The following is a 24,567-nucleotide window of genomic DNA, read 5'->3' on the forward strand; positions in this document are numbered from 1 at the left end:
CTGGGAAAACTGGAAAGCCACATGCAAAAGAATGAAACTGGACTACAGTTTGTCCCCCTGTACTAAAATTAACTCAAAATGGATCAAAGATCTAAACATAAGACCTGAAACAATTAAGTATATAGAAGAAGACATAGGTACTAAACTCATGGACCTGTGTTTTAAAGAGCATTTTATGAATTTGACTCCACAGGCAAGAGAAGTGAAGGCAAAACTTAATGAATGGGACTACATCAGACTAAGAAGTTTTTGCTCAGCAAGAGAAACTGACAACAAAATAAACAGACAGCCAACTAAATGGGAAATGATATTTTCAAACAACAGCTCAGATAAGGGCCTAATATCCAAAATATACAAAGTACTCATAAAACTCAACAACAAACAAACAAACAATCCAATAAAAAAATGGGAAGAGGACATGAACAGACACTTCTCCCAGGAAGAAATACAAATAGCTAACAGATATATGAAAAGATGCTCATCTTCTTTAGTTATTAGAGAAATGCAAATCAAAACTGCAATGAGATACCACCTCACACCTGTTAGATTAGCTATTATTAACAAGACAGGTAACAGCAAATGTTGGAGAGGCTGTGGAGAAAAAGGAACCCTCATACACTGTTGGTGGGAATGTAAAGTAGTACAACCATTATGGAAGAAAGTATGGTGGTTCTTCAAAAAACTGAAAATAGAATTACCTTATGACCCAGCAATCCCTCTACTGGGTATATACCCCAAAAACTCAGAAACATTGATACGTAAAGACACATGCAGCCCCATGTTCATTGCAGCATTGTTCACAGTGGCCAGGACATGAAAACAACCAAAAAGCCCATCTATAGATGACTGGATAAAGAAGATGTGGCACATATACACTATGGAATACTGCTCAGCCATAAGAAATGATGACATCGGATCATTTACAGGAAAATGGTGGGATCTTGATAACATTATACGAAGTGAAATAAGTAAATCAGAAAAAACCAGGAACTGCATTATTCCATACGTAGGTGGGACATAAAAGTGAGATTAAGAGGCATTGATAAGAGTGTGGTGGTTACGGGGGGGAGGGGGGAGAGGGAGAGGGAAAGGGTGAGGGTGAGGGGCACAAAGAAAACTAGATAGAAGGTGACGGAGGACAATCTGACTTTGGGTGATGGGTATGCAACATAAGTGAATGACAAGATAACCTGGACTTGTTATCTTTGAATATATGTATCCTGATTTATTGATGTCGCCCATTAAAAATAAAATTATTTTTTAAAAAAAGTAGTGTTTTAAATTTGCACTAAGCTTGTATACTGTTGGTAGAAATGTAAAACGGTGCATCTACTATGGAAAACAGTATGATGGCTTAAAAAATTAAAAATAAAATTGCCACATGATCCAGCATTTCCACTTCTGAGCATATATCCAAAATAATTAAAAGCAGAGTCTCTTAGAGATACCTGCACATCCATGTTCATTGAAGCACTATTCACAATAGCAAAGAGATGAAAGCAACTCAGATGTCCATCAATGGATAAAGGAATAAAAAAAAAATGTGGTTTATTTATCCAATAGGATAGTGTAGGAATAGAATTCTGACACATGCAACAACACAGAAGTAAGTGAAGTATAGCAGGCACAAAGAGATCAATCCTGTATGATTGAACCTATAGGAGGTATCTGGGGGAGGGAAATTCATAGAAACAGAAAGTGGAACGGTGGTTGCCAGGGCCTGGGTGTGGGTGGGTGAGTGTGGAAAGGGGAATTTTTGTTCAGTGAATACAGACTTTTGGTTTTGAAAAATTGATGAGTTCTGGAGACTGGTGGCACAGCAATGTAAACGTACTTAGGTAATCTGAACTGTACACTTAAAAATGGTTGAGAGGGTAAATTTTATGTCATACATAATTTACCACAATTAAAAATAGAAAAAAACAAGGGGTGTTTCTTAGCGGTTGACTTGAGGCCATTAGTTGACAGCACATTTAGGATATGTGATCTAAATTCTGAAGTTCCCAAATGTTTTCTTCCAACTCCCAAACCCCAAATTCTGACTCATCTATCTGTCTGTACATCTCCACTGGAATGCATACCAGACATCTCTAACTTAGCATATTACAAGCATACTTTGGTTTTTCACCCAAGTCTTTTCCTCCCCATCTTTTAAATATTAGAAAATGGAAATACCACCCACCCAGTTACTCAAACTGAAAATCTGGGACTCATTCTTGACTTCCTTAACTCCCCATATCAGGTTCATCTTCAGGACTCATCAGTTACCTGTCTAAAAATACATTAGCCCTCTTTGATCCTGGGTCAGGGCACAGGAACAGCTCAATGTTCCTGTCTGTCTCACTCTCCCTGCCTCTCTCTTAAAATAAAACAAAACAAAACAAAACCACAAAAAACATTAGCCTTCTTCCACTGCACTAGGCCAATTTGCCATCACCTCTCTATGAGGCCACGCTGCTTCCATCTTCGCCTCCCTTTTCCCACACAGCAGTCTCTCCCATGTGCCTTTAGAAATATAAATCAGATCCTGTTGTTTCTTCTGAGTAGTTTTAAAAACAATGTCTTATTTGAAATAAAAACCAAATCCATTCCAGGGCCTAAAATTCCCTTCCTGGTCTTGCTCCTGCTTGCTTCTCTGACCTCGTCTTCTCCTTGCTTAGGGTGTTCATACCTGTCAAATGGGTACAGCTGCAGTCATCTTTTCCACAGTGAGCATCAGCTGTGTGCTAGGCCAGGCACCTCACACACAGCATCTCATATCATCCTGCTTCAACCCAACATGTTACGTGTTAGGAACCTTAAGAGTAAATAAAAATGTGCCTGACCAGGTGGTGGTGCAGTGGATAGAGCATTGGACTGGGACGCGGAGGACCCAGGTTCAAGACCCCGAGGTCGCCAGCTTGAGTGCGGGCTCATCTGGTTTGAGCACGGCTCACCAGCTTGAGTCCAAGGTCACTTGGTCTGCTGTAACCCCCCCTCCCCCTTAAGGCACATATGAGAAAGCAATCACTGAACAATAAAGGAGCTGCAACGAAGAACTGATGCTTCTCATCTCTCTCCCTTCCTGTCTGTCTGTCCCTCTCTCTGACTCTTTCTCTGTCTCTGTCACAAGAAAAGAAAAAGTAAATAAAAATGTGATGCTAGTACACAGCAAGATTGAGCCCAGACGGGTGAGTACTAGCTCTGGAAGACATGGGTTGCTGAAAGAGTTAATTAGGATGTCTCTTTCCAAATCCCGACTTTCCCCATCCCAGCATCTGCCCTTGTGGGTTTAATGAAAAACCCAGACACTTCGTAAGAGCCTGTACAAATAACTTCTAAGCACTACTAAGTCATTCAGCAGAAAGAGACCCAGAGCTGCCAATGCTTCAGGGAAGATAGTAAGTAGAAAGAAGGTGGTTTTTATAGCGTCAGGCGGACAGGATTTGCGTGGTTGAATGTGAGCTCCGCCCCTGCTGCAGAGCTGAAAAAGCCAGGATCTGGCTCCTCAGCCCCTCTCTTCACAATATTTGATTAGGAATTTGGGGGCGGGACCCTGACCTGGCACAGACACGGACACTCTCAGAAGACACTCTCAGTTCTTCTCTCTTTCACACACACTTTTTTCCAACCCAAGGAGTCCACAGACAGAGGGACGTGGTCACTCTCTGAAAGGTTCAACTCCAGGTAAGTGTAGTCATTTTGCTTGTTTTTGTGTGCTGTCGTTTCACAAAGAAAATAAAGGAAAGGGGCTGGAGAGTGGGGAGAGGGCAGCAGGAAGGAAGCATTCCTCCCTCTCCCTCTCTGGGCCACGGCCCCAGGATGCTGGAGAGAACAGACTGGAAGTGAGAAGAAGGAGTCCCAAAACACACTAACTTTGTCTTGTAGCTCCTTTCCGACTGTTGGAGGGACCTCCAGTTCTGAAGCTTAAAAAAGCAGAGGGAAGCCAGCCCTGCCCTACTACTAGCCACAAATGCCACCATCCTAGCCCCGTGTCCCTGTGGTCTCTCATATAGAGGGCTGTGGGACTTAAATGCTGCTATGGGAGGAGGGCAGTTTTGTGTATTGTGTCCAAATGTGTGTGTGCATGTGTGCGCGTGTTGCTGGGATGAAAGGGAGAGAAAGAGAAGTGTTGAGAATTGGCCATGGCTAGGGAGCTGTGAAGTGGGGGTCCTGTCCAGGGAGGGGGTGGCCTTCTAGTTTGGCCTCCTTCATTTCAATAAGAGAGAGAAATGGTTCTCTAGAGTGGAGAAATGAAAGAACAGCAGTAACTCCCAAGCTCCCCCAACTCACAGAGTGCCAGTCCTAGCACCAAACCCTGAGCACAGGACGGTATCTAACATGAAGGGTAATTTAAGGGTACACAACCCCGGAGCAGCGTTGCTAAGAGATGGGGGTGGGGCAAGAAGAGGAATAAGGTCCCCACCAAACCCTGTCAGCAGTCAGGGCTCCTAAGGAGAGGCCAAAGCGGGCAGGTTGCACTCCCCTGGAAAGCTGAGTCTTAAAGAGGAAAGTGGCTCTTGTCTGCCAAGGTACCCAGTCTGGAAGGAGGAATGGAGACAGAGATTCACTGTGCCAGCCTCCAGACAGCCACCTAGGTCTGCAGCAGTCCAGAGCTGTGCATGGAAAAATGCACAGTTGGCAGGGGGCCGCTTCATCAGTCTTCTCTCCTGGCCAGAGCCGGTGCCCAGCCAGCATGCCCAGGCAGTGGGAAATTGGGGTGGCTTCTCAGAACACTGTGGGCTCTTTGTCTGAGGGCCTGGGCTGCTTGAGAATGATCCAGGGTGCCTCTCCTCTGCAGCCCAGAGGCTGATGGGATGAAGCAGGCCCAAGGGAACTGCTTTCAGGACAGAGAGGTCTGGGTCGGGTGGTAGCCACAAAGTGACTATATCGTCACAGTCAGGGTCCTTCCCATCAGTACACTGGATTTGATTCTGGTTTTTAGACTTCTTTTTTTCTCCTGTCTACAACTGCCAACCCCAGCAAGGCCCAACAGCAACATGAAAAATATATTTGATTTTTCCAAGACTAAGAAAGAGTCTAAGATTCCCCCATTCAAGGGTGAAAGTCACACCTCTGGAAGGTGCCCATTGTTCACAGGGGGTATGAAGTACTGTGGCTATAGGTATTCAGAGCAGGGTGTTCAGGCTTGATCATTCACCCCCTGGCCTCTCATCTTCCATACCTTCAGCTTCCCACTCAGATGACACCAGGCCCACATTTCTCTCCAGGCCTGCCTGTTCTCATCTCACTAGCATATAAGCTAAAAGGCTGATGCCAGTGTGGGGGCCTTGATATGGAGCCTGGTTATCCAGCTGTCACCACTCAAGGAGCTTGAGATGGGCGGGAGAATAGAATGCCAGAATCCCATTCCAAAGCCATGTTCTCTTGGGCACACATGAAAGTCCTCAATTCCTATTTCCTTTTTTGCTGTTCCTCAGTTCATTTCTCTTGGCCCCACATGGTTCTTACATAATGATCATGGTGAGGCATGAAGAGTACTAACACTTTACTAGATATCACAGAGGACAGCCAAGTTGACTGACTCAGACTCCACGCACTCAACCACTCTCGAAGACAAGTGCCATTCCTGGCTGGGCACAGTGACCCCAGGCTTAAGGGGACCTATAACTGTTATATGAAAACTCTGTGCCTGCCAGGTTGCACATGTAGCCACAAACTGCTAACCTGAAGTTTTCTCACCCAGCAGACTGTTCTAGACACTGGCACTTTGGAGGGTACCCTAGCTTCGTGGTGACTACAGTGGGTCCATACCCTTTCCCGAAGGTCCCAAACCAGAAACCCTCAAGAGACCAAAAGATCTTTCAGAGGTAGTTCAGATCTTCCCCTTTGAGGTCTCCAGCCACTTCTGGAGGTTTCTCAGAGACATGGAAAAAGCCACAGGGCTTGTTTCTTGGATTCTTGGAAAATATTATTTTCCAGGGGAACCCAAGTTAGACACAGGCCTGAAGAGCATCCCACCCCTACCCCAACCCACAGGGATTGCTGTGGGCTCTCCAGCTGCCCCAACAAAACCTTCAGGTTACAATGGACCTGCCCTTCCAAAAATGCAGCTTCTCCAATTCAAGTTTCTTCTAATCTCACAGACTCTGCTTCTGTGGCTCTAAGCCCAAGGGAAAATGCACCTAAATCCCATAAGATAGCTAAAGCCTAGCTGGACCAAGCGCTCAGAGCCAGACCTCAAAGGAAGCATAGAGAAAGTGAGAGTAAGGCTCCTGTTCTCAGGTGTTGGCACAAAGTCCGATCTTCTCAAAGCCTAAGGCTCACCCACTCTGCTCCCCTAGAGTCTCACTCATGCCTGCTTACTCTGTTCTCTCTCCCTTCTTGCAGAGAGACAAAATGCAGTGGGCCTCTGTCCTGCTTCTGGCAGGGCTCTGCTCCCTTTCCTGGGCCCAGTATGATGAAGACCCCCACTGGTGGTTCCACTACCTCCGCAGCCAGCAGTCTACCTACTACGATCCCTATGACCCTTACCCTTATGAGCCCTATGAGCCTTACCCCTATGGGGTGGAGGAAGGTCCAGCCTATGCCTACGGCTCTCTACCCCCACCAGATCCCCGAGACTGCCCCCAAGAGTGTGACTGCCCACCCAACTTCCCCACAGCCATGTACTGTGACAACCGCAACCTCAAGTACCTGCCCTTCGTTCCCTCCCGCATGAAGTATGTCTACTTCCAGAACAACCAGATCTCCTCCATTCAAGAGAGCGTCTTTGACAATGCCACTGGGCTGCTCTGGATTGCTCTCCATGGCAACCAGATCACCAGCGATAAGGTGGGCAAGAAGGTCTTCTCTAAGCTGAGGCACCTGGAGAGGCTGTATCTGGACCACAACAATCTGACCCGGATGCCTGGCCCGCTGCCTCGATCCCTGAGGGAACTCCATCTCGACCATAACCAGATCTCACGTGTCCCCAACAATGCCCTGGAGGGGCTGGAGAATCTCACAGCCCTGTATCTTCAACACAATGAGATCCAGGAGGTGGGCAGTGCAATGAGGGGCCTCCGGTCATTGATCTTGCTGGACCTGAGCTACAACCACCTTCGGAGGGTACCTGATGGACTGCCCTCAGCCCTTGAGCAGCTGTATCTGGAGCACAATAATGTCTACTCTGTCCCCGATAGCTACTTTCGTGGGTCACCCAAACTGTTGTATGTACGGTTGTCCCACAACAGTCTCACCAACAATGGCCTGGCCTCCAACACCTTCAACTCCACCAGCCTCCTTGAGCTTGACCTTTCCTACAACCAGCTGCAGAAGATCCCCCCAGTCAACACCAATCTGGAGAATCTCTACCTCCAAGGCAACAGGATCAATGGTGAGATGCTGGCAAGGGGGCGTGGGCAGTGGCTCTCTATTTCATTGGGAAGACCCTATTCTGAGTGCTAGTGACAACACAAAAGAAATAGCAGTAGGATTACTAGAGAGCACAAATGAAGCAACCTGAAAACTGCGCCTTACACTTAGACTAAACAGAGGTATTAATAAAATTCAGTGGAGAGTGGGTTGGTAAAAAGACTTCCCAGAAGAGGTAAGTTTCAATCTAGGTCTTGAGAGATAAGTGGGCATGGGCTAGAGAAACTCAGGACAAAACCATTCTGGGACGATGAATTGCCACTAACAAAAGAACCAATCACTGAACAGGTCACCTGTACGGGGACAGCCAGAAATTTCATGTCTGAGAAGAAGGGGTCATATATTGAGGAGCAGTGAGATATAAGTTTGGAAAGATGTGGGAGTGGCAGTTCATAAAGAGAAAAAATTTAAGTTGAACTTCTAGGATCCAATCTGGGAGAAAGATGGGCTACAAAATCATGGCATCTGTACCTACTCACTGACCCAGAAGAGGATGAGTTCTGTTTCCACATGATCTACTCCTGCTTCCACAACCTGGTCTTGTGTTTGGGTGGTTATTTGTTTTTCAAACATAACAGCTGGTGGACAGGGATGTGCAGCCTCTCAGACCTGAATGTAGTACTTGTTCTGGTTAGTTCTCCCTGGAGTTCGAGGAGCCCCTGGAGGCAGAGCAGAAGTCCCCCTAGGTTAACATGAGCCTGACCACCACAAAGTCCTGGAATGGTGGGCAAAGACACTAGGCTTCTTGTTTTCCAAGCACAGCCCTGTAGCTGCATAAAGGAACCTAAAGAGGCCTCTCTGCATCTAAGAACTAAAATATTCATTTCAGATTGCATTATCTACTTGCTTTTCAGCTCCTGCTCAGAATCTTGTGTTCTGGATGTGCTAACATTACTACGGGGCCTCTGATGTCTTAATTCCAGCTGGAAGCTCCTAAGCCAGCATTAAACCTCCTTACCTCTGTCAGCACAGCCCCCCTCTCCCTGGGAAAAGAAAGACTCATTAATGACCACTAGTAGAGGGCGTTGAAGTAGAGCCTGCTGAGTGTGAATATCGCAGCACAGATAGGGACTGAGTCTTCACCCTGTTTCTATTGATCCTTTTTCTCCCTGTGCTCAGCAAATAGAATAGTCATTTTGCAAGATGTTAATGAGCTAGCAAGCCCTCTGAGTGACAGAGGCACCAGTTCCAGAGGTTGACAGTGGAGCTAGAAAGGTGATGAGGTGTCTGGTCTTTTAGTTTGAAGTGCAAGACACCATTATATGCACTGCAAACTGTTTGTCTTTAAAGTCTCTCTTTCTTTGGGGTTTTTTCATTTCATGGGGTGGGGGTGGGATCTTTAAGACATCTCTATGATATTGCATGCCACAAAGGGCTTGACATTCACCTGTGGCTGTCCATTCCATTAGCTCTCCATCATCCCACCCAGAAGTCACCACAACTTATCCGCTACCCATTATGAATCCATGAGGATTGTTACATCAGAAATGTCATATTGTATGCTGTGCTTCATCAGAGTCTGACCCTAAAATGTGACAGCAAAGAGCAGCTGTCATGGAAGACAACCCATTAGTTATTGCCTAACTATACAATCAGAACTATACCCCAGAGAAATGTGGGGTGGAAATGGCTCTATCATGGTATCTGTCACCACCTCACCCTCACACAGAACCACATCTGCTGCTCCAATATTAGCTGGTCAACCCTTTCTAAAAGCCGTAACAAAGATAAAATTACTTTAATAAAGTGTCCCAATGTCTTTTAAGAAAGATCCTCCTTAAGTCAAACAATCTAAAAATTTTCAGTATCTACCCCAAATCCCTTCTTGTACAATTAAGCCAAATCCTCTTTGTCTAGTTATCAGTCTCTCTCCTAGTCTTCTCTTTAGGCAAAATAACACCAATTTCTTATTTTTCTTAATTAGTGAATTAATACATTGAATATGCTTGGTCCAGGACCTGGCATATAATTGAAAAAACCATGCTTTTCTTCTTATTGCCACTTTGAAGTCAAAAGGCATAGTTTTGTTTTATTTTTTGCATTGCAAAGATGGGGAAACTGAGACACAGAGAATAAAAAGTAGTCTCTCCAGGCCACCCAAACTATATAATATAGCACCCTGAAACCCTGTTTTCATTGTCCAAAGACCTGGAGACGGGTGTCTCTGGCTGAGGTTGTGAGGAGGATCACTCGGATTCAGACCAGCAGCAGGAAAGACAGCTGCCCAAGTTCAGCTCCTCTCCTAGGGCAAGTGATAGAAACATCTGTCTGCAAAGGCAGTCAGGGACCAGGGGTGGGGGTGCAGGTGAGCTTGGAGCAACACTCAGGGAGGTTCTAAAAGGACAGGAACTAAAGGAGGTGCAGGGGGGAAAGGCCCATCCTCTCCCTCTTCTTCCTTCTTCCACTAGCATCTCCCTCAGTTTTTCCAGCCTGGCAACAGCAAGGGAACACAGCTCAGACTGTTACTCAGTAGCTTTGGGATCTGGTGGAGCAGAGCGGGTGTAATGGGAGGAGTTTGGAAAGACTTATGTCAGTTTTTAATCTGGGCAGTAAAGTGTCCTCAGAGTCTCCATGCGGAAGAGCCTGTCCTATTCATGAGCTTGGGGAAGACACGTGGGACTCACAGTGACTAAGAGGTGGATAGAATCTACAGAGTGTATGGAACAGCCCCCAAATACCCCCATATTTATATATGTAGAGTGGGATTCAGGACGTGAACAGATGATCTCAAGTAAGAGTACTCCAGGTAAGAATGGTGAACCTATCCTGGGACCTCCAGCCCAGTCTCCAATAGGATTGGAAAGGATATTTAAGCTGAGCCTCTTTACTTCTCCCCTGGGAAGAGTGTCAGAAAGCCTTCCTCTGTCTGTCGCTCCGCCTCCTCTCCACCCCCAGCCTAGACAGTCCTCTGCAGACCCTGGAATGTGTTCTGTACTCCTGCTGCCGAGCTTCAGGCCAGCACAGCTGCTGACCCCAGGGCAAGCTGAGGAGCACCTCTGGTGGACACAAGGGCAAGCCACTCGCTGGGTGGGCCGGCATGTTACAGCCCTCAGGATGTCCCTGTGGGTCTGACCCTTAAGACCGGATGGGGGCAGTCATTCACAGACTGGATCTTCCTAAAGCTCTCACACATCATGCTGAAGGAGCTGAAGATGCCCCAGAGCTTTTCAGTGGTGGCTTTTGTGGTCCCTGCTGGATTTTTAACTGAGTTCTCAGTTTTCTCCTCCCAAATTCCTAACCCAGTAGACTCTAGAGTCTAGACCAGGGGTCCCCAAACTTTTTACACAGGGGGCCAGTTCACTGTCCCTCAGACCGTTGGAGGGCCGGACTATAAAAAAAACTATGAACAAATTCCTATGCACACTGCACATATCTTATTTTAAAGTAAAAAAACAAAACGGGAACAAATACAATATTTAAAATAAAGAACAAGTAAATTTAAATCAACAAACTGACCAATATTTCAATGGGAACTATGCTCCTCTCACTGACCACCAATGAAAGAGGTACCCTTCCAGAAGTGCGGCGGGGGCCGGATAAATGGCCTCAGGGGGCCGCATGTGGCCCGCGGGCCGTAGTTTGGGGACCCCTGGTCTAGACAGAAGTGGTTGATTTGTCTAAGAGTACAGCCAGAGGGAGAAGGAGGTGAAAGGCAGCAGAGGGATTTGTTAAAACCAAACAGAACTATTGTACCTACTAGAATTACGTGGTTTGCAGGGAAAGCTTCAAAAGAGAGAAATTCTTGAGGTTTTTTTTTTTTAAAGAGATAAACCATAATCATATAAAATGCAGGAGGCAGGGGACTTATGTACTTGATCTTTGACGTTCATAGCAGCCTCATTTGTCTGAATTTTTATCTCCTTGAGCCTCAGAGCCTTGCTCACGCCTCTGAGGCTGCGGGGAATGGAGATGTACAACCTCCTCAAAGCTCTGGCACGCACAGACACTTGTCTCTCTGCCCAGGCATTCTAGCTTTAATTTCCTGCCACTTTCTCCATCTGCAAAGTGACAGGAAATATTCCAGATTTAAGTTTCTCCATTTCCCTAGTCCTCTCATCTCAGAGTAATTTAACAAAGCCCTCTCTCAAAAAGCTATCCATACTTCAAAGCTCCTAGGTTTGGTCTTTGATTTCCTTCTGCTTCCCCCTGCTGTACACAGATGGGTAGAGATCAGGTCCTGGTTGAAAGAACACACTCAAGGACATTCCAGGGTCTGCAGAGGACTGTCTAGGCTGGGGGTGGAGAGGAGGCGGAGCGACAGACACAGCAGAGGTCCCACTCCGACCGTAGTTTCGCCCCCTAGTGGTGCGAGTGGGTATGACTCCAATTCTGGGAAACACTCGCATCACCCAGCCAAGTTCCAGCCAGCTTCACAGGCTCTCTGGCCTCGCTGTGGATCCGGGTCTTTAATCCGGGCGTCTCCCACCCACTTCCGCCCCTCTTGTCCCACAGAGTTCTCCATCAGCAGCTTCTGTACCGTGGTGGACGTCGTGAACTTCTCAAAGCTGCAGGTGCTACGCCTGGATGGTAACGAGATCCAGCGCAACGCGATGCCGGCGGACGCGCCCCTCTGCCTGCGCCTGGCCAGCCTCATCGAGATCTGAGCGCCCTGGCAAGGGGCGCGGGACCCAGAGTCCTCACGTCCCACTGCATTTGGCTTGATGGTTTGGTTTGGCTTTTGCTGGAAGGTCTTGGACAGACCATGTGACAGAACTCCATGGGCTTTCCCCCGGTAGTCTTCTTCCCAATAGGCAGGGAGAAGGGGACAGGCAGCTTTCTGCTGAGTTACACGGCCCAAACTCTCTTTTCCAGGGTAGAAGTGGTGGCAAAAAGAATAATCCCTGACAGTCCCAACGTCAGAAATCTCACTATCCTTAAGTTCTTCCTGATGATATGGTGCCATGAACTTTGGAAGTTGCTTGCGTATAGTTTATAACCTACTTTTCTAACAATCCCTGACTCTCTGCGAGCAGCGTTTGACAGCTAGCTCGCCCACATGCGGGGCTGGTCATGCAGTTCCTCTGGGCTGGTGCTCGCTGCTCCTCAGCGTATACCTCTTGTTCAATTGCCTCCTCCTAACCCCACCTCATCCACTCATCTTCCTCCACAGACAGCTTTTGTGTGCCCTAAGCAGAGGCAGGAGATTCCAAGGCATTTGAGCATCTGTCTGTCAGAGAACCCACACTGTGTCTGAAACTGGAAGAATACCAAGAGTCACTTCTGTGTCCCTAACTTCACTCCTTAAAAGCTACCGGACTTGAGGTCACCAGTATGATGACAATATTCAGGCCTGATGTGGAAGGAGACAATAACCTTAGATAAATGGATGGGGCTATACTTTAGTAACCGGGCAGTTCTTTGAAGGTAGATAAGACTTCAAAAACGGAAAGGTCACACTGAATCAGCTGGCATGAGGAAGCTACCCAGCAGTTTCGTCTTGCCCTGCACCCTCTGCAGTGCCGGAAGCTCCCTACTTGGGTCTTTATCCTCAAAGGGGAGACCATGTGGTTCTCAAAGCATTAGAAAGGTAGTTTTCCCTCTTCTTTTATTCAAGCAGGACGGTCACATCTTGATGGGAGAGATAGACTCCACAGCCCTGGACTTGCCCCAGGAGGAGGCTGTGGTTCATCTGTATTAATTGATTTGTACTAAGGCCCAGTTCTGTAGTACCAGTTGTAGCTGGAGATGCTCGCTCAGTGGGTCTGTGAAGCCCAGCCAGGCAGGCAATTCTTGCCTGTGCTGAACATAAACCACCCTGCTTTCACATCTCTGAGCTACACCCTCATTCCTGAAGATGCCTGTTGCTTTATAGCTTGGCTGGAGAGCATTAAATTCTTCCCATGTCTGAAAGGTAATGATGCATAGGGCCTAACCCTCTTTCTCTTTGGGATGGCACCATAGGGATGGAGCCATGTGGGCAGACCGGGGCAGGGACTGGGACTGCTGGAAGAGAACCTTAGCCTAGCCCCCACCCAGAGGCCATTATGTCCTTGATACTGTGTTCAGTTTAAAGCAGCTTCCTCAAGAAGCAAAGGGGGGATCCTTAGACAACATGTCCTTGGCTCCAGACCCTGAACTCCACAAAAGCCAAACCAGCTCATTTCAACAAAGGAGCTCTGATGTGAGGGGCAAGGCTGCCCCCCACCGCAGAGCTCTTCAGAAAGCATCTGCATGTGAACACCATCATGCCTCTATAAAGGATCCTCATTACGGGAAAAGCATGAGTGGTGGCTAACCTGACCAATAAAGGTATTTTACAATTGCATCTAAAAAAATTGAGTTACTGAAGGCAGACACTTTAAGGGGACCTAGTGGTTTCACATTCCTCAGACAAGACTCTCTATTCTATTTGAGCTAAGGGTTTTAAAAAATCACCTATATAAAATCTCTAGTTAGCAAACTTCGTGCAGTGGAAGTTCTTAAAGTCCAACTTCAATCTCTCTAGCTACACATTTCCTTCCATTTTGTCCCCGACAGATTAAGAACAACTCGCTTTTTTCAATCATGTTAACATTCTCCTCCTTCCATCATTCATCTTAGTCAATCCAATAATTCTGGGGTCTCACTGGTCCTGAGTACTGGGGGTCCTCAGGTTACAACAGTCTTAACGCACTATGTTTTGAGTTTACAACGCTCACTCCCATAAAAACTTTAAAAAAAATTGAGATGTGATTGTTTTGGCTTATGCCATTAGCATCGCACTTACAGACTATGTGGGCGAACTAGTTTGGCTGCGCGTGGTGGAAGAATACGCAGTGCAGTGGACAGTACCATATATTTATGTCCTTTTCCTGTGGCTTCGTTGTGTTTACATTGTCTAGATTATGACTTTACAAATGTGTTAAGATAAGTAAGTGACTTAGGCTAGAATGTGTTTCGAATTACACCAAAATTCAGGTGATGTCACTATTGTAGGAACGGAACTGTGTTGTAACCCGAGGACACCCTGTATTTTTGTCCTAACCTCTCCTGCCCTCTAGTGGCAACTTTGCAGAACTGGGGACAGTCAAGCACTGCAAAGCCCCGTTGGGCCTGGAAGAGAAAATAAGCATGCATCTGCCCTTCCGTTCTTTCTCCTTTCTTTCTCCTTTCTTAAAAAATGATTTTTAGAGAGGAAGGGAGAGGGGACATAGAAAGAGAGAGAGAGAGAAACATCAGCCGCAATGGAACAGGCAGCCTCGGCATGTCAGGACAATGCCTAAACAACCTAGCTGCCTTTCCAGAGCCCCGCTTCTTCTCTCACTCATCCTCTTCACAAACATTTCTTGAGGGACTCTAAGTGCCAGATATTATGCTAGATGCACATGTTATGAAGTTAGGAGGATTGAACTTTTGGGATGATACACTATTTTTTTCCATTTTTAAAGATTTTTTAAAAAATTATTGATTTTAGAGAGAGAGGACGGGAGAGGGAGAGAGACAGAAACAGAAACATTGATCTCTTCCTCTATGTGCCCTGACCAGGCATCAAACCTGCAACCATTGCATTTTGGGACCACCTTTTAACCAATCAAATTATCTGACCAGGACAATACACTACAGTGTGTCTGTAAATTCATGGTGCACTTTTGACCGGTCACAGGAAAGCAACAAAAGATGATAGAAATGTGAAATCTGCACCAAATGAAAGGAAAACTCTCCCAGTTTCATACCTATTCAGTGCAGTTCGATGTGGGCTCACGCACAGATGTTTTAGGACTCCTTAGGTAGCTATCCCGTATAGCCTCTACAGACTCATCACGGACTGACGACCTACCAGAACAGGGTTTCTCCACCAAACTGCCGGTTTCCTTCAATGGCTTATCCCACCGAGTAATGTTATTCCTATGTGGTGGTGCTTTGTTATAAACACGCTGATATTCACGTTACACTTTGGTCACAGATTCGAATTTAGCGAGCCACAGAACACACTGAACTTTCCTCTGTACTGACCACATCTCGACTGGCATGGCCATGGGCTGCTCCGCTGTATACACAGTGTTATGTCATCATCTGTGCATGCGCACTTGCTGCCACATCATCCTACAGAAACTGGGAGGGTTTTCCTTTTATTTGGTGCAGATTTCACATTTCTATTGTCTTTTGTTGCTTTCCTGTGACCATTCAAAAGTGCACCATGACTTTACAGACACACTGTATTAACTGATAGAGAAATAACTGATATTTATTGAACACTAATATAGTCTGTGAAATTCTGTACCAAGTATGTTACAAATGTTATTACTTTATCTGAAGCCAGAGTAAACTAACTGTATTATATATCTATGAAACAAGAATTAGGCTGGGAGACTCAGAGACATGGACAACAGTGTTGGGGTTACAGGGTGGGGGGATGGAGAGGGAGGGGGTTGGGGGAGAGGAGGGGCACAAAGAAAACCAGTTAGAAGGTGACGGAAGACAATTTTATCAATGTCACCCCATTAAAATTAATCAAAAAAAAAAAAAGAATTAGGCTGGTATCTAAGTATACAAAAGATCAGAAGGAAATCATGACTTTAAGCACAGGCCTCTCTGCAAGTACAGCACATTCAGCACCTGCTGAGGGAGGTGAAGACATGGACACATAGGCAGGGATCCATGAACATCCCAACCAAGAGAGAGCAGGGGGAAGAACAGGAGCCAGGCCCAGCCTTGTTGCAAAGCTGCCGTCCTTTCTAAATCCAGTGCTTCTCAAGAGTGTAGCAAGAGTGGACTTACTTAGACTTGGTGACCCCTTAGACTTGGTTGGCCCTTTCCTTCATGTACCAGATGATCAGTACTTGTGATGTGCTAGCTGCTTTCTTTATGTTACCTCATTAGCATTGCTAACCATTCTATGCCAGAGGTACTATTTTTACTATTTTACAGGTGAGGAAACTGAGACACAAAAGTGTTGAGGTAACCCAGGAAAGAAGCATCAAGGCCAGGATCTGACCCCAGGCCATCTATCTCCCCATCCTCTCAGTCTTGCCACACTGTTTCTACTGTGCGATCCTGGAGAGCCCTGTGTTACTGGTGTAAGTAGGGCCTCTGGGAGTGTGCAGAGGCTTGGCAATAACGGAATGTCATAGTAGAGGGAGGCCATCTGACTTTATTTCTCATGGACCTAAGTTCATTCTGTTCACATCCACAGCCCTTTATGGGTTTTCCAATTCAAATACAATCTTTATTAACGTGTTTAGTGAGTGCCCTTGGGCAGGCACTGGGGATACTGCAGTAAAATTTGAGAGTTTTATAGTCTAGTACAGTGATAAACAATGAAAAAGAAATCATCCCAAGGAGAACAAGCTTTGAGCACACATCTATGTGAGGATTATCAAGAAGTCAGCCAAGACTGGAGATGCAGGGGTAGAGACCCAGATATGGAGGGAGAGTGTAGTTACCCTGAGAAGAAGATGGGAGGGACAGTCCACCAGAGATAAAGGCGTGTATTAACACTCTAATGCAGGAAGAAACTTCAAGACTCTGAAAGACAGAGAAATTGGCGGCAGCACAGAGAATAAGGAAGAAATTTTTAAGCAATGATGCTGAAGCTGTAGGCAGGAGTAAAATCACCTATTGCCTGTACTGTCTAATTTCAGACACGAGTACCAACAAACTTCACCAACATCCCCAACTGGCTGTCCAACGGCCTGTGCTGTACACAGTCTCACAGTTCTACCTTTCAACCACTAGTGGGCAGCATCTTCACACCATCAAAGGCTTTCTGAAACTTAAAAAGGGCTTCATTCAGTTTGCTCCCGTGTGCTCTCAAACCTGCTCTGATGAGCGCCCAGACCCATTGGACAACGACAAAAATCAAGACCCCAGAGGGCACAGTGTAACCAGGGATCTTGACCTTTTGCGCAGTTAATCCCTTTGGCAGTCTGGTGAAGCCTATGGACTTCTTCTCAAAATGTTTTTAAAGGCATAAAATAAAATACATTGTTTTACAGAAAAAAACAATTATATTTAAAGTTATAAAACAGATAAATATTAAAGTATATATATTTTATTAATGCACTAATAACAAGATCTAGCAACAAGACTAATTAGCTACAGTCATTTTGAAGTGCTGATGAGCATAGATGGCTTTTCTAAGTATTTTGGAAAACTAACGTGATATAAAAATATCTGTGATTTCAGTTGGTGACAAAACCTCAGGTACTGCAAATACTGCTGTGGTTTGTTACCTTCATCATCGACAGGAATACTAAATTTCAGTTAATTGTGTCAAAAATAAAAATAGTGTCTTTGCATCTAAATTCACAATCTTCTCTAAGTTAAGCCATGGAAAGACAGGCAGAAACATGGATCCTAGAGAAAAGGCCAGAAGAGGTGGCAAGTCATGGTCTTTTCTCTCTCTCTGAATACAGCTCAGTTACTCAACAAAATTTAACTGTATGCAAAACCCTGAGCCAGAACAATGCGTTACTAGTTGGTACATTTAGAATATGAAATTATGAATATAGAGTTCTCAAGGCACTTTCTATGTAGTTTGGTGAAGAGAATAACTAGCACGCATTTTGCTTTAGTCATTTAAAAGAGGCAGTTGATTTATAACCCATGAGGCAGTTTGATGTCAGCGCCAAAGAAAATATATGGACAAAATGTCTCTTCATTCTTTGAAGAGGAAAGAATGATGAGGGCTGGGGTGGCCAGCAAAGCTACAACAGCAGCTCCAAGCACCCTCTCCCTGAGGGGCTGGGAGGGGGACTGGAAACCAGCCCTTTATTTGCTAGCTCAGCTATTCATTTGACTGAGCACTCAGGGTACAGGGTCCACAAATGAAGTGAGTCATCAGGAGACTCAGTATCCTGTGTAGACTTCCTCAAATTCTCCCAGAAAGTACTCTGCCTTAAACAGACATGGAAGTGCCCACCACCAGCTGAGCCTCTCGGTGACCCAGGCCACCATGCCGTGCCCAATGGAAGCAAACACATTGCTCAATCCCATAGCAGCCTGAGTTTCCAGAGCCATGATCCTTCCTGGAATATAGGCCACGTCCTGGGGACAGAGCCTGCATGTGGTTTGAGCAGGACTGACCGAGTCCTTGGCTTCCCCATATGGTCCAGGAAGCAGAAAAAGGGGGGAAACTAGCATAGAATGGCTGAAATGGACAAAAGAACCAGGCACACCCTGCCCAATCATACAGGGCCTCAACAAAAAATTGCAAACAGTAAACACAGATATGTTGTTTCCACCTACGTGTCTGGGTTGCCAGCTACACTTCGAAGAGCAAATTACACTTGACCTAGTTGAAGAAATAATAACAGGAAATGGGTCAGAGTCCCAAGACGTGATAAGATGACCCACCTACATAAGCAAAAGCATTGAAAAGCAGTAGGGTTAATCTTGAACACGCCTACACCCCACCAGCAGAGAACATTCTACTGACTCCAACAGTCTCCCCGCCTCCTCTATAAGTGTCAGACAGAGCCAAGGTTCTGGACAAAATAAGACTCTGAAGACAGGTTGAGACAACAACATATGCATGCCCTTGGTACCAGGCTTAGTGAGCACTTCTAGAGAAGGAAATCGGAGTCAGATACTAGGGCCAACAATTGCAGTTTGCACAAGAAGGCGTGGGGAAAGCTGTTCCAAGGAAGAAGCCACAAAACCCAAATCGCAAAGGAGAACAACATATATGTGGTCAGGTGTCAGGCCACAAGCAGCTCCCAGCCCAGGAGGAAAGGTGAGTCAGGATCAGATAGGGGTATCATTATGGCAACACGGGAGCAGGCTCAGTGCACCCCTGATGACCTCAGCCCAGAGCAAATGCTGCTTCCTGGCCCATCCTCACATGTGGTACCTTAAAAGTATGAAAAACATCTCAGTTTTTTTCCTCCCATTTTTGAACCAAGAACTCTATGACATTTCATTAAATATGCATGTCTGTGTGGGATTTTAAAATAGAACATTTACAAAGATTTGTGTCCTCGGAAGTCTAAAACATGCAATCGATAAGGACTATTTGTAAGTCAGATCATCAGATAGAGGGAGAGGTTGTGTCAGTCTAAATTCTCTAGCAACAGAAATTAAATTTAGATGATTTAAGTAGAAAAGAAATTTATTTGTTCGCTGCCCCATTGAAAGGATGTCGTATCAGGTAGCTCTCAGACTCTCAGGGAGGACTCTTGAACCAGGTCTGAAAGGCATGCACCCTGAAACAATGCTTAAGACCATGTCCATAAAGACTCACGGCCACACTCCCAGGGCACAGACATGGGATCTGGCTCCACCAATGTCACCAGTGGTGGGTAATGGATGCTTCACGAGAAGCACGGCTGTTCCTGCCTGTAGAATCTGGATGTATCTGTCTCAGTGGTGGCCATCCCTGCCTCACCACAGTGGGTTCCACAGACCCCTTCTTTTGCATACCACTAACTTTAATTCCAGGTTAAACTAACAGAACCGAGTCATGTACTAGTGTTCTAGAGGTAAGTGAGCCTGGGAAAATGAGCACTGACATAGTCATCTTCAGTGGTAGGAGTCAGGCTGTGTCATGTGGTAGGGAATGACCCAGAATAAATAAGGGCACAGAAGCTGAGTGGCCAAACTAATGGCAGAGTCTCCTTTTGAGAAATCTATAGAAGGAGGGTTATGAAGTGCATTGGTCCCCACACCTGCTTCCATGGCAACTCTGTGGAGCTGAGTAACAGATATCCCTGGGAGTATAGGGTGTCCTTAAAGAAATTTGGACTGCTGCCTGACCGGTGGTGGCGCAGTCGATAGAGCATCAACCTGGGAGGCTGCGGTCCCAGGTTCAAAATGCCGAAGTTGTCTGCTTGAGTGTGGAATCATTGACAGGATCCCACGGTCACTGGCTTGAAGCCCAAGGTCACTGGCTTGAGCAAGGGGTCACTGGCTTGGTTAGAGCCTCCCAGTCAAGGCATATATGAGAAGCAATCAATGAACAACTAAAGTGTGCAACAATGAATTGATGTGTCTCATATCTCTCCCTTCCTGTCTCTGTCTCTGTCTCTCTCTTGCTTAAAGAAGAAAAAAAAAAATAAGAGTGCTGCATATAGATGCCTCCTTCCTCTTAATTTAGAAATATAGATACTTCAATCTGGCTAACACTACTCTGAGTCTTGTTCCAAGTCTACAGAACCCATCTGTAGGGTTTGTAGGGTTGCTTTAACAAAGTACTACAACGTAGATGGCATAAAACAGTTTTTAAGCTTTACCTATTCTCTCACAGTTCTGGAGGCCAGAAGTCTAAAATTCAGGTGCTAGTAGGGCCATGATTCCTCTGAAGGCTTTAGGAAAGAAGCCTTCCTGGCTTTTCTCAGCTTCTGGTGGTTCCTGATATTCCTTGGCTTGTGGTCACATCACTCCAATCTCTGCCTACCTCCATCTCCACATGGCTGCCTTCTCTCTCTGTCTCTCTATGTCCTCTCCTTTCCTTACAAGGGCACTAGTCATTGGATTTAGGAACCATCCTAATTCATTATTATCTCATCTTGATCCTTAACTAATTTCATGTACAAAGACCCTTGTTTCCAAATAAGCTCATATTTTAACTGTCTTAGTGGACATTAATTTAGAGCAGCGGTTCTCAACCTGTGGGTCGCGACCCCAGCGGGGTCGCCTAAAGCCATCGGAAAATACATAATGCATATCAGGTATTTACATTCCGAATCATAACTATAGCAAAATTACAGTTATGAAGTAGCCACCAAAATTATTTTTTGGTTTGGGGTCACCGCAACATGAGGAACTGTATTGCGGGGTCACGGCATTAGAAAGGTTGAGAACCACTGATTTAGAGGGACACTGTTTAGTCCAATTATACCATCTAAAGAGTACTTCCCTAAGGGAGACTAAAAAAGCTTCATCTAGGATGTCAGACAGATGTTTCCAGGGTCTTAGGTATGGAATACCAGCCAAGCATCATAGACTTGTGTCTTGCTTTCTGGTGGATGACATCCTGACAATGGCAAAAACAGACGGAGACAGGTATCACATTGCATCAAACCAAACAAGAGCGAGAAAGAAGGGAGGGCATTCTCTGGGTAGGTGTAAATGGAAAATGATTTATGTATATCCCAAAGTCTATATTGTTCCTTTTTAAAATTCATTATAAAATATTTCCAACTTACAACAAAGCCTAAAAAGCAACATAATAAAGACCCATGTATTTACCATCCAGCTTTAACAAGTGTTATCACTGTCATATTTGCTTTAGGAAAATTTTAAAGAAAATAAAACATTGCATTCATTGTAAGTCACCTTTTATTTCTTCCCATTCCTGTCTCTTCCTCTCCAGAGATAAAAATCTCTCTGAGGTCTGTGTGCTTTATAATTTTATTACCTATTTTTGTATCAATAAACAAAGTAGAGAGTTGTTTGTGCCTCTAAACTGTATGCAGATCATTCTGCTTCTTTCCCTATTATTGTTCAAGATTTTTTCATATAGCCCTAGACAGGTATCTCAGTTGCTTGGAGCATCACCCTGATGCTTCAAGACGGTGGGTTTACACCACAGTCAGGGCACATACTAGAATCAACCAATGAATGCACCAATAAATGCATAAATGGGTGGAACAACAGGTTGATATTTCTGTTTCTCTCTCTAAAAATCAATAAAAAAAAATTTTTTTTAATTTTTTCATATTGATTCTTGTAGTTCCAGGTCATTCATTCTAACTACGGTACACATACACCTAAATTTATTTCTCTATTCTTTTTTGGAGGGACTAAAATCTAAAATAATTTAGGCAGTAGGGCTTGGCTGGCTGGCTGTTGGGGCATGGGTTATGAGCCACAGGCACTCTGTTTGGCAGAGCTGCGTCACCTAGCAGGACAAGGCCATCCTGGATGAAAAGCAGAGTTGAGAAACTTCAAGGCCCAGTACCTGTCCTGTGACCCTCTGTTGAGACCCCTTATTTTACAAAGCAGGCAGACCGACCACACCTGTCCCCCTTGGGCTACCCTGCCAGCGTGGATAATGCCCCAGAGGGAATGGGTGGGCACCCGACATCTTAGGAAGGAAAGGCAGTGAAGCTGGGAAGCACAGGCAGCACTCACTGTAGCAAGGAGAGGACATGCAGCCATTTCCAAGCCCGAGCACGGGCCGTGTGATGTGCTGGGACAGACACTGAAGAGGCCAGGTAGAAGAAGCTACGAAACCCATTCCTGCAGACAGAACTGAGGGTGTCTACTCCAGGGGATCACTCCTTACCATGTTGAATCTTAAAGACATGCATCTCCCTGACCCACCAGAAAAGCACAGCTCTGCAAGTGTGAGATGCCCAAAATCAGCTCTTCACAGAGTCACATGAAGCAACAACATTGGGAAGAAACATGAATGCCTAAAACAGGCAAGGATTAACTCAAGCGCATGAGGGACTACGCATCCTTTCTGGGGCAGTGCGCAGGGGTCCAAGGTGCTGCGCAGGTCACGTGAACTCCACCTGAATGTGCTGTCTGTTGTCCAGTCAGATATGTGGTAAGTGACAAGAGCAGGGAAGTTAAACACACAATAAGAAAGTGGCTGGAGCCCACAGAGGAGTAAAGCTGGAGGCTGCGCGCTACCCAGGTGGGAGGGTGACTGCCTGAACCTTCAAGGCACTGCAGCACCTCCTGACCTGACCCCAGAGCACCTACTCTCCTTGCAGATGGCATTCAGTGCTACGCAGTGGTGGCTTTCAGAGTAGGACTGTGGACAAGGCCAGCCGACTCTGGTGGGGGCCACCGTGTGCATTTCAGGATGCTGAACAGCATCGCTGGCCTCCTCCACCCCAGTTCTGACAGCCAAGAATGCCTCCGGAAATTGACCTGTGTTCCCAGGGAGTCAGAGGGTGCACATCCAGTAGCAGCAATTAGGGCATCCTGGCGGAGGGTCAGGCACAGCGTTGCTCAGCGTTCACACAAGACCCGCTCTCAGCAGCAACTGAAGCAGCAGCAGGCCAAGCTGAAGTAGCACAAGAAGAGGATCATGCAGCAGCTGGAGTGCGAGCTGGAGCAGCTCCTGAAGGGTGGCAGGAAGCAGCAGGCCCAGCTGCTGCTCAAGGAGAAGTGATACCAGGAGCGGCTGCTGGACAGGACAGAGAACCAGACCACCAGCCTGGAGTCCACGGTCCAGAGCCCTGAGTTCACCCAAACTGAAATGAAGGTGATCGGTGGGCTGCAGTTTGGAAGTGAGTATCTGAGTAAGATGCATCAGATGATGTCTAGAGAGGAGGTAGAGTGGATACTGGACAAGACCCAAGAGGCCATGGAGCACCAGCGGCAAGGAGCTGAGCTATTGGCAAGAAGGTTCACTCAAGAAGATGAACATCCATCCTGGAGGAGCTGAATGCATCTCTCTGGAATACATCAAGTTCCCAGAGGTTCATTCAGAGCCCCTTACCCAAAAGAAACCAGAGAAAGTCCCTGTGAAGGCTAGGCCGAGGCCGGTAGGCCTGGTGGCAGCCTCCTAACTCAGCTTCTTCACACTGGACTGGCAGGGGCCCCCAGGGACTTGGGCTCACAGAGTTTCGGTGTGTGGTCGGCCATGAGAGTTTCCAGGAACTGGTGCTGGGCAAGACCACCAGTGCTGATGGTGCGGTGCACACAGGACTGGCTGGTAGGATGACTCCATGGAGCCTTTCCCCAGGTCAGGAGCTGCTGTCTTGCTCTCATTTCTGGATTAAGTGGTAGCATTCAAACCCTTGACCAAATGCAGCTTCTGAGGCTGTGGCTCCCATGAGATCACAGCCAGCCTAACATGCCTGGTGCTGGTCATACTTCCTGTCCCTAACACAACGAGGCTCTGAAGGCTGCTCTCTTCTGCTGGAAGGGGCATCAAACTTAGCCCTGCCCTTCCCTATCACTTCCTGTTGCTCCCACGCCTTGGTGGGGGCTTCAGTTAAGACTACCTTGTCCAGACTTCCCCATATGCCCAGCTGCCATGTAGATTTGGGGGTAGAAGCCTCTCCATGCTTCTGTGTCTTCATTTGGAGGCACAGGGAAGGGAGGGGTGCGTCCCTGCTGGGTTGATGACTCCAGGAGCCCTGACCACCCCTCGTCATTTGTGGGCCTCACTGAAAAAGAATGCTACAGGACAGCCAGTGGGCCCTGCTGCGGTTCCTGGAGATAGGAGTCCCTGTTTATCTATGGCTGGGGCTTGGGAACCTGCAGAGACCCAGGACCTGTGCCCACCAAGCGCAGGCCAGGGAGGAGAAAGTTCACTTCCCTCGTTCACAGTTCATTCTGGAATTACACAGTATCACTGGGGTTTCACTCTCAACAGAAACAAAAAGACAA

At 46.3% G+C, this 24,567-nt stretch overlaps 1 protein-coding gene and 1 pseudogene across 1 annotated transcript; both read left to right on the plus strand.

Annotated features, from left to right (window-relative positions):
- The first annotated feature begins 3,485 nt into the window (after positions 1-3,485).
- FMOD (fibromodulin) lies at positions 3,486-13,621 on the plus strand. Its single transcript, XM_066362024.1, has 3 exons — positions 3,486-3,666; positions 6,331-7,318; positions 11,809-13,621. Exons 2-3 carry the CDS (start codon positions 6,340-6,342, stop codon positions 11,958-11,960), a joined length of 1,131 nt encoding a protein of 376 aa, XP_066218121.1. The 5' UTR covers positions 3,486-3,666; positions 6,331-6,339; the 3' UTR covers positions 11,961-13,621.
- A 9,408-nt stretch (positions 13,622-23,029) lies between these two features.
- LOC136392037 (charged multivesicular body protein 6 pseudogene) lies at positions 23,030-23,741 on the plus strand (annotated as a pseudogene).
- The last annotated feature ends 826 nt before the right edge of the window (positions 23,742-24,567 follow it).

This window comes from Saccopteryx leptura, chromosome 2, assembly GCF_036850995.1.
Source record: "Saccopteryx leptura isolate mSacLep1 chromosome 2, mSacLep1_pri_phased_curated, whole genome shotgun sequence".
Classification (NCBI taxonomy): domain Eukaryota; kingdom Metazoa; phylum Chordata; class Mammalia; order Chiroptera; family Emballonuridae; genus Saccopteryx; species Saccopteryx leptura.

Bases quoted from the DNA above. Each gene is read 5' to 3' on its own strand.
- FMOD (XM_066362024.1), top strand. From the start codon at position 6,340: ATGCAGTGGGCCTCTGTCCTGCTTCTGGCAGGGCTCTGCTCCCTTTCC. The intron at 7,319-11,808 runs GTGAGATGCTGG...CTTGTCCCACAG, and splicing joins CCAAGGCAACAGGATCAATG to AGTTCTCCATCAGCAGCTTC.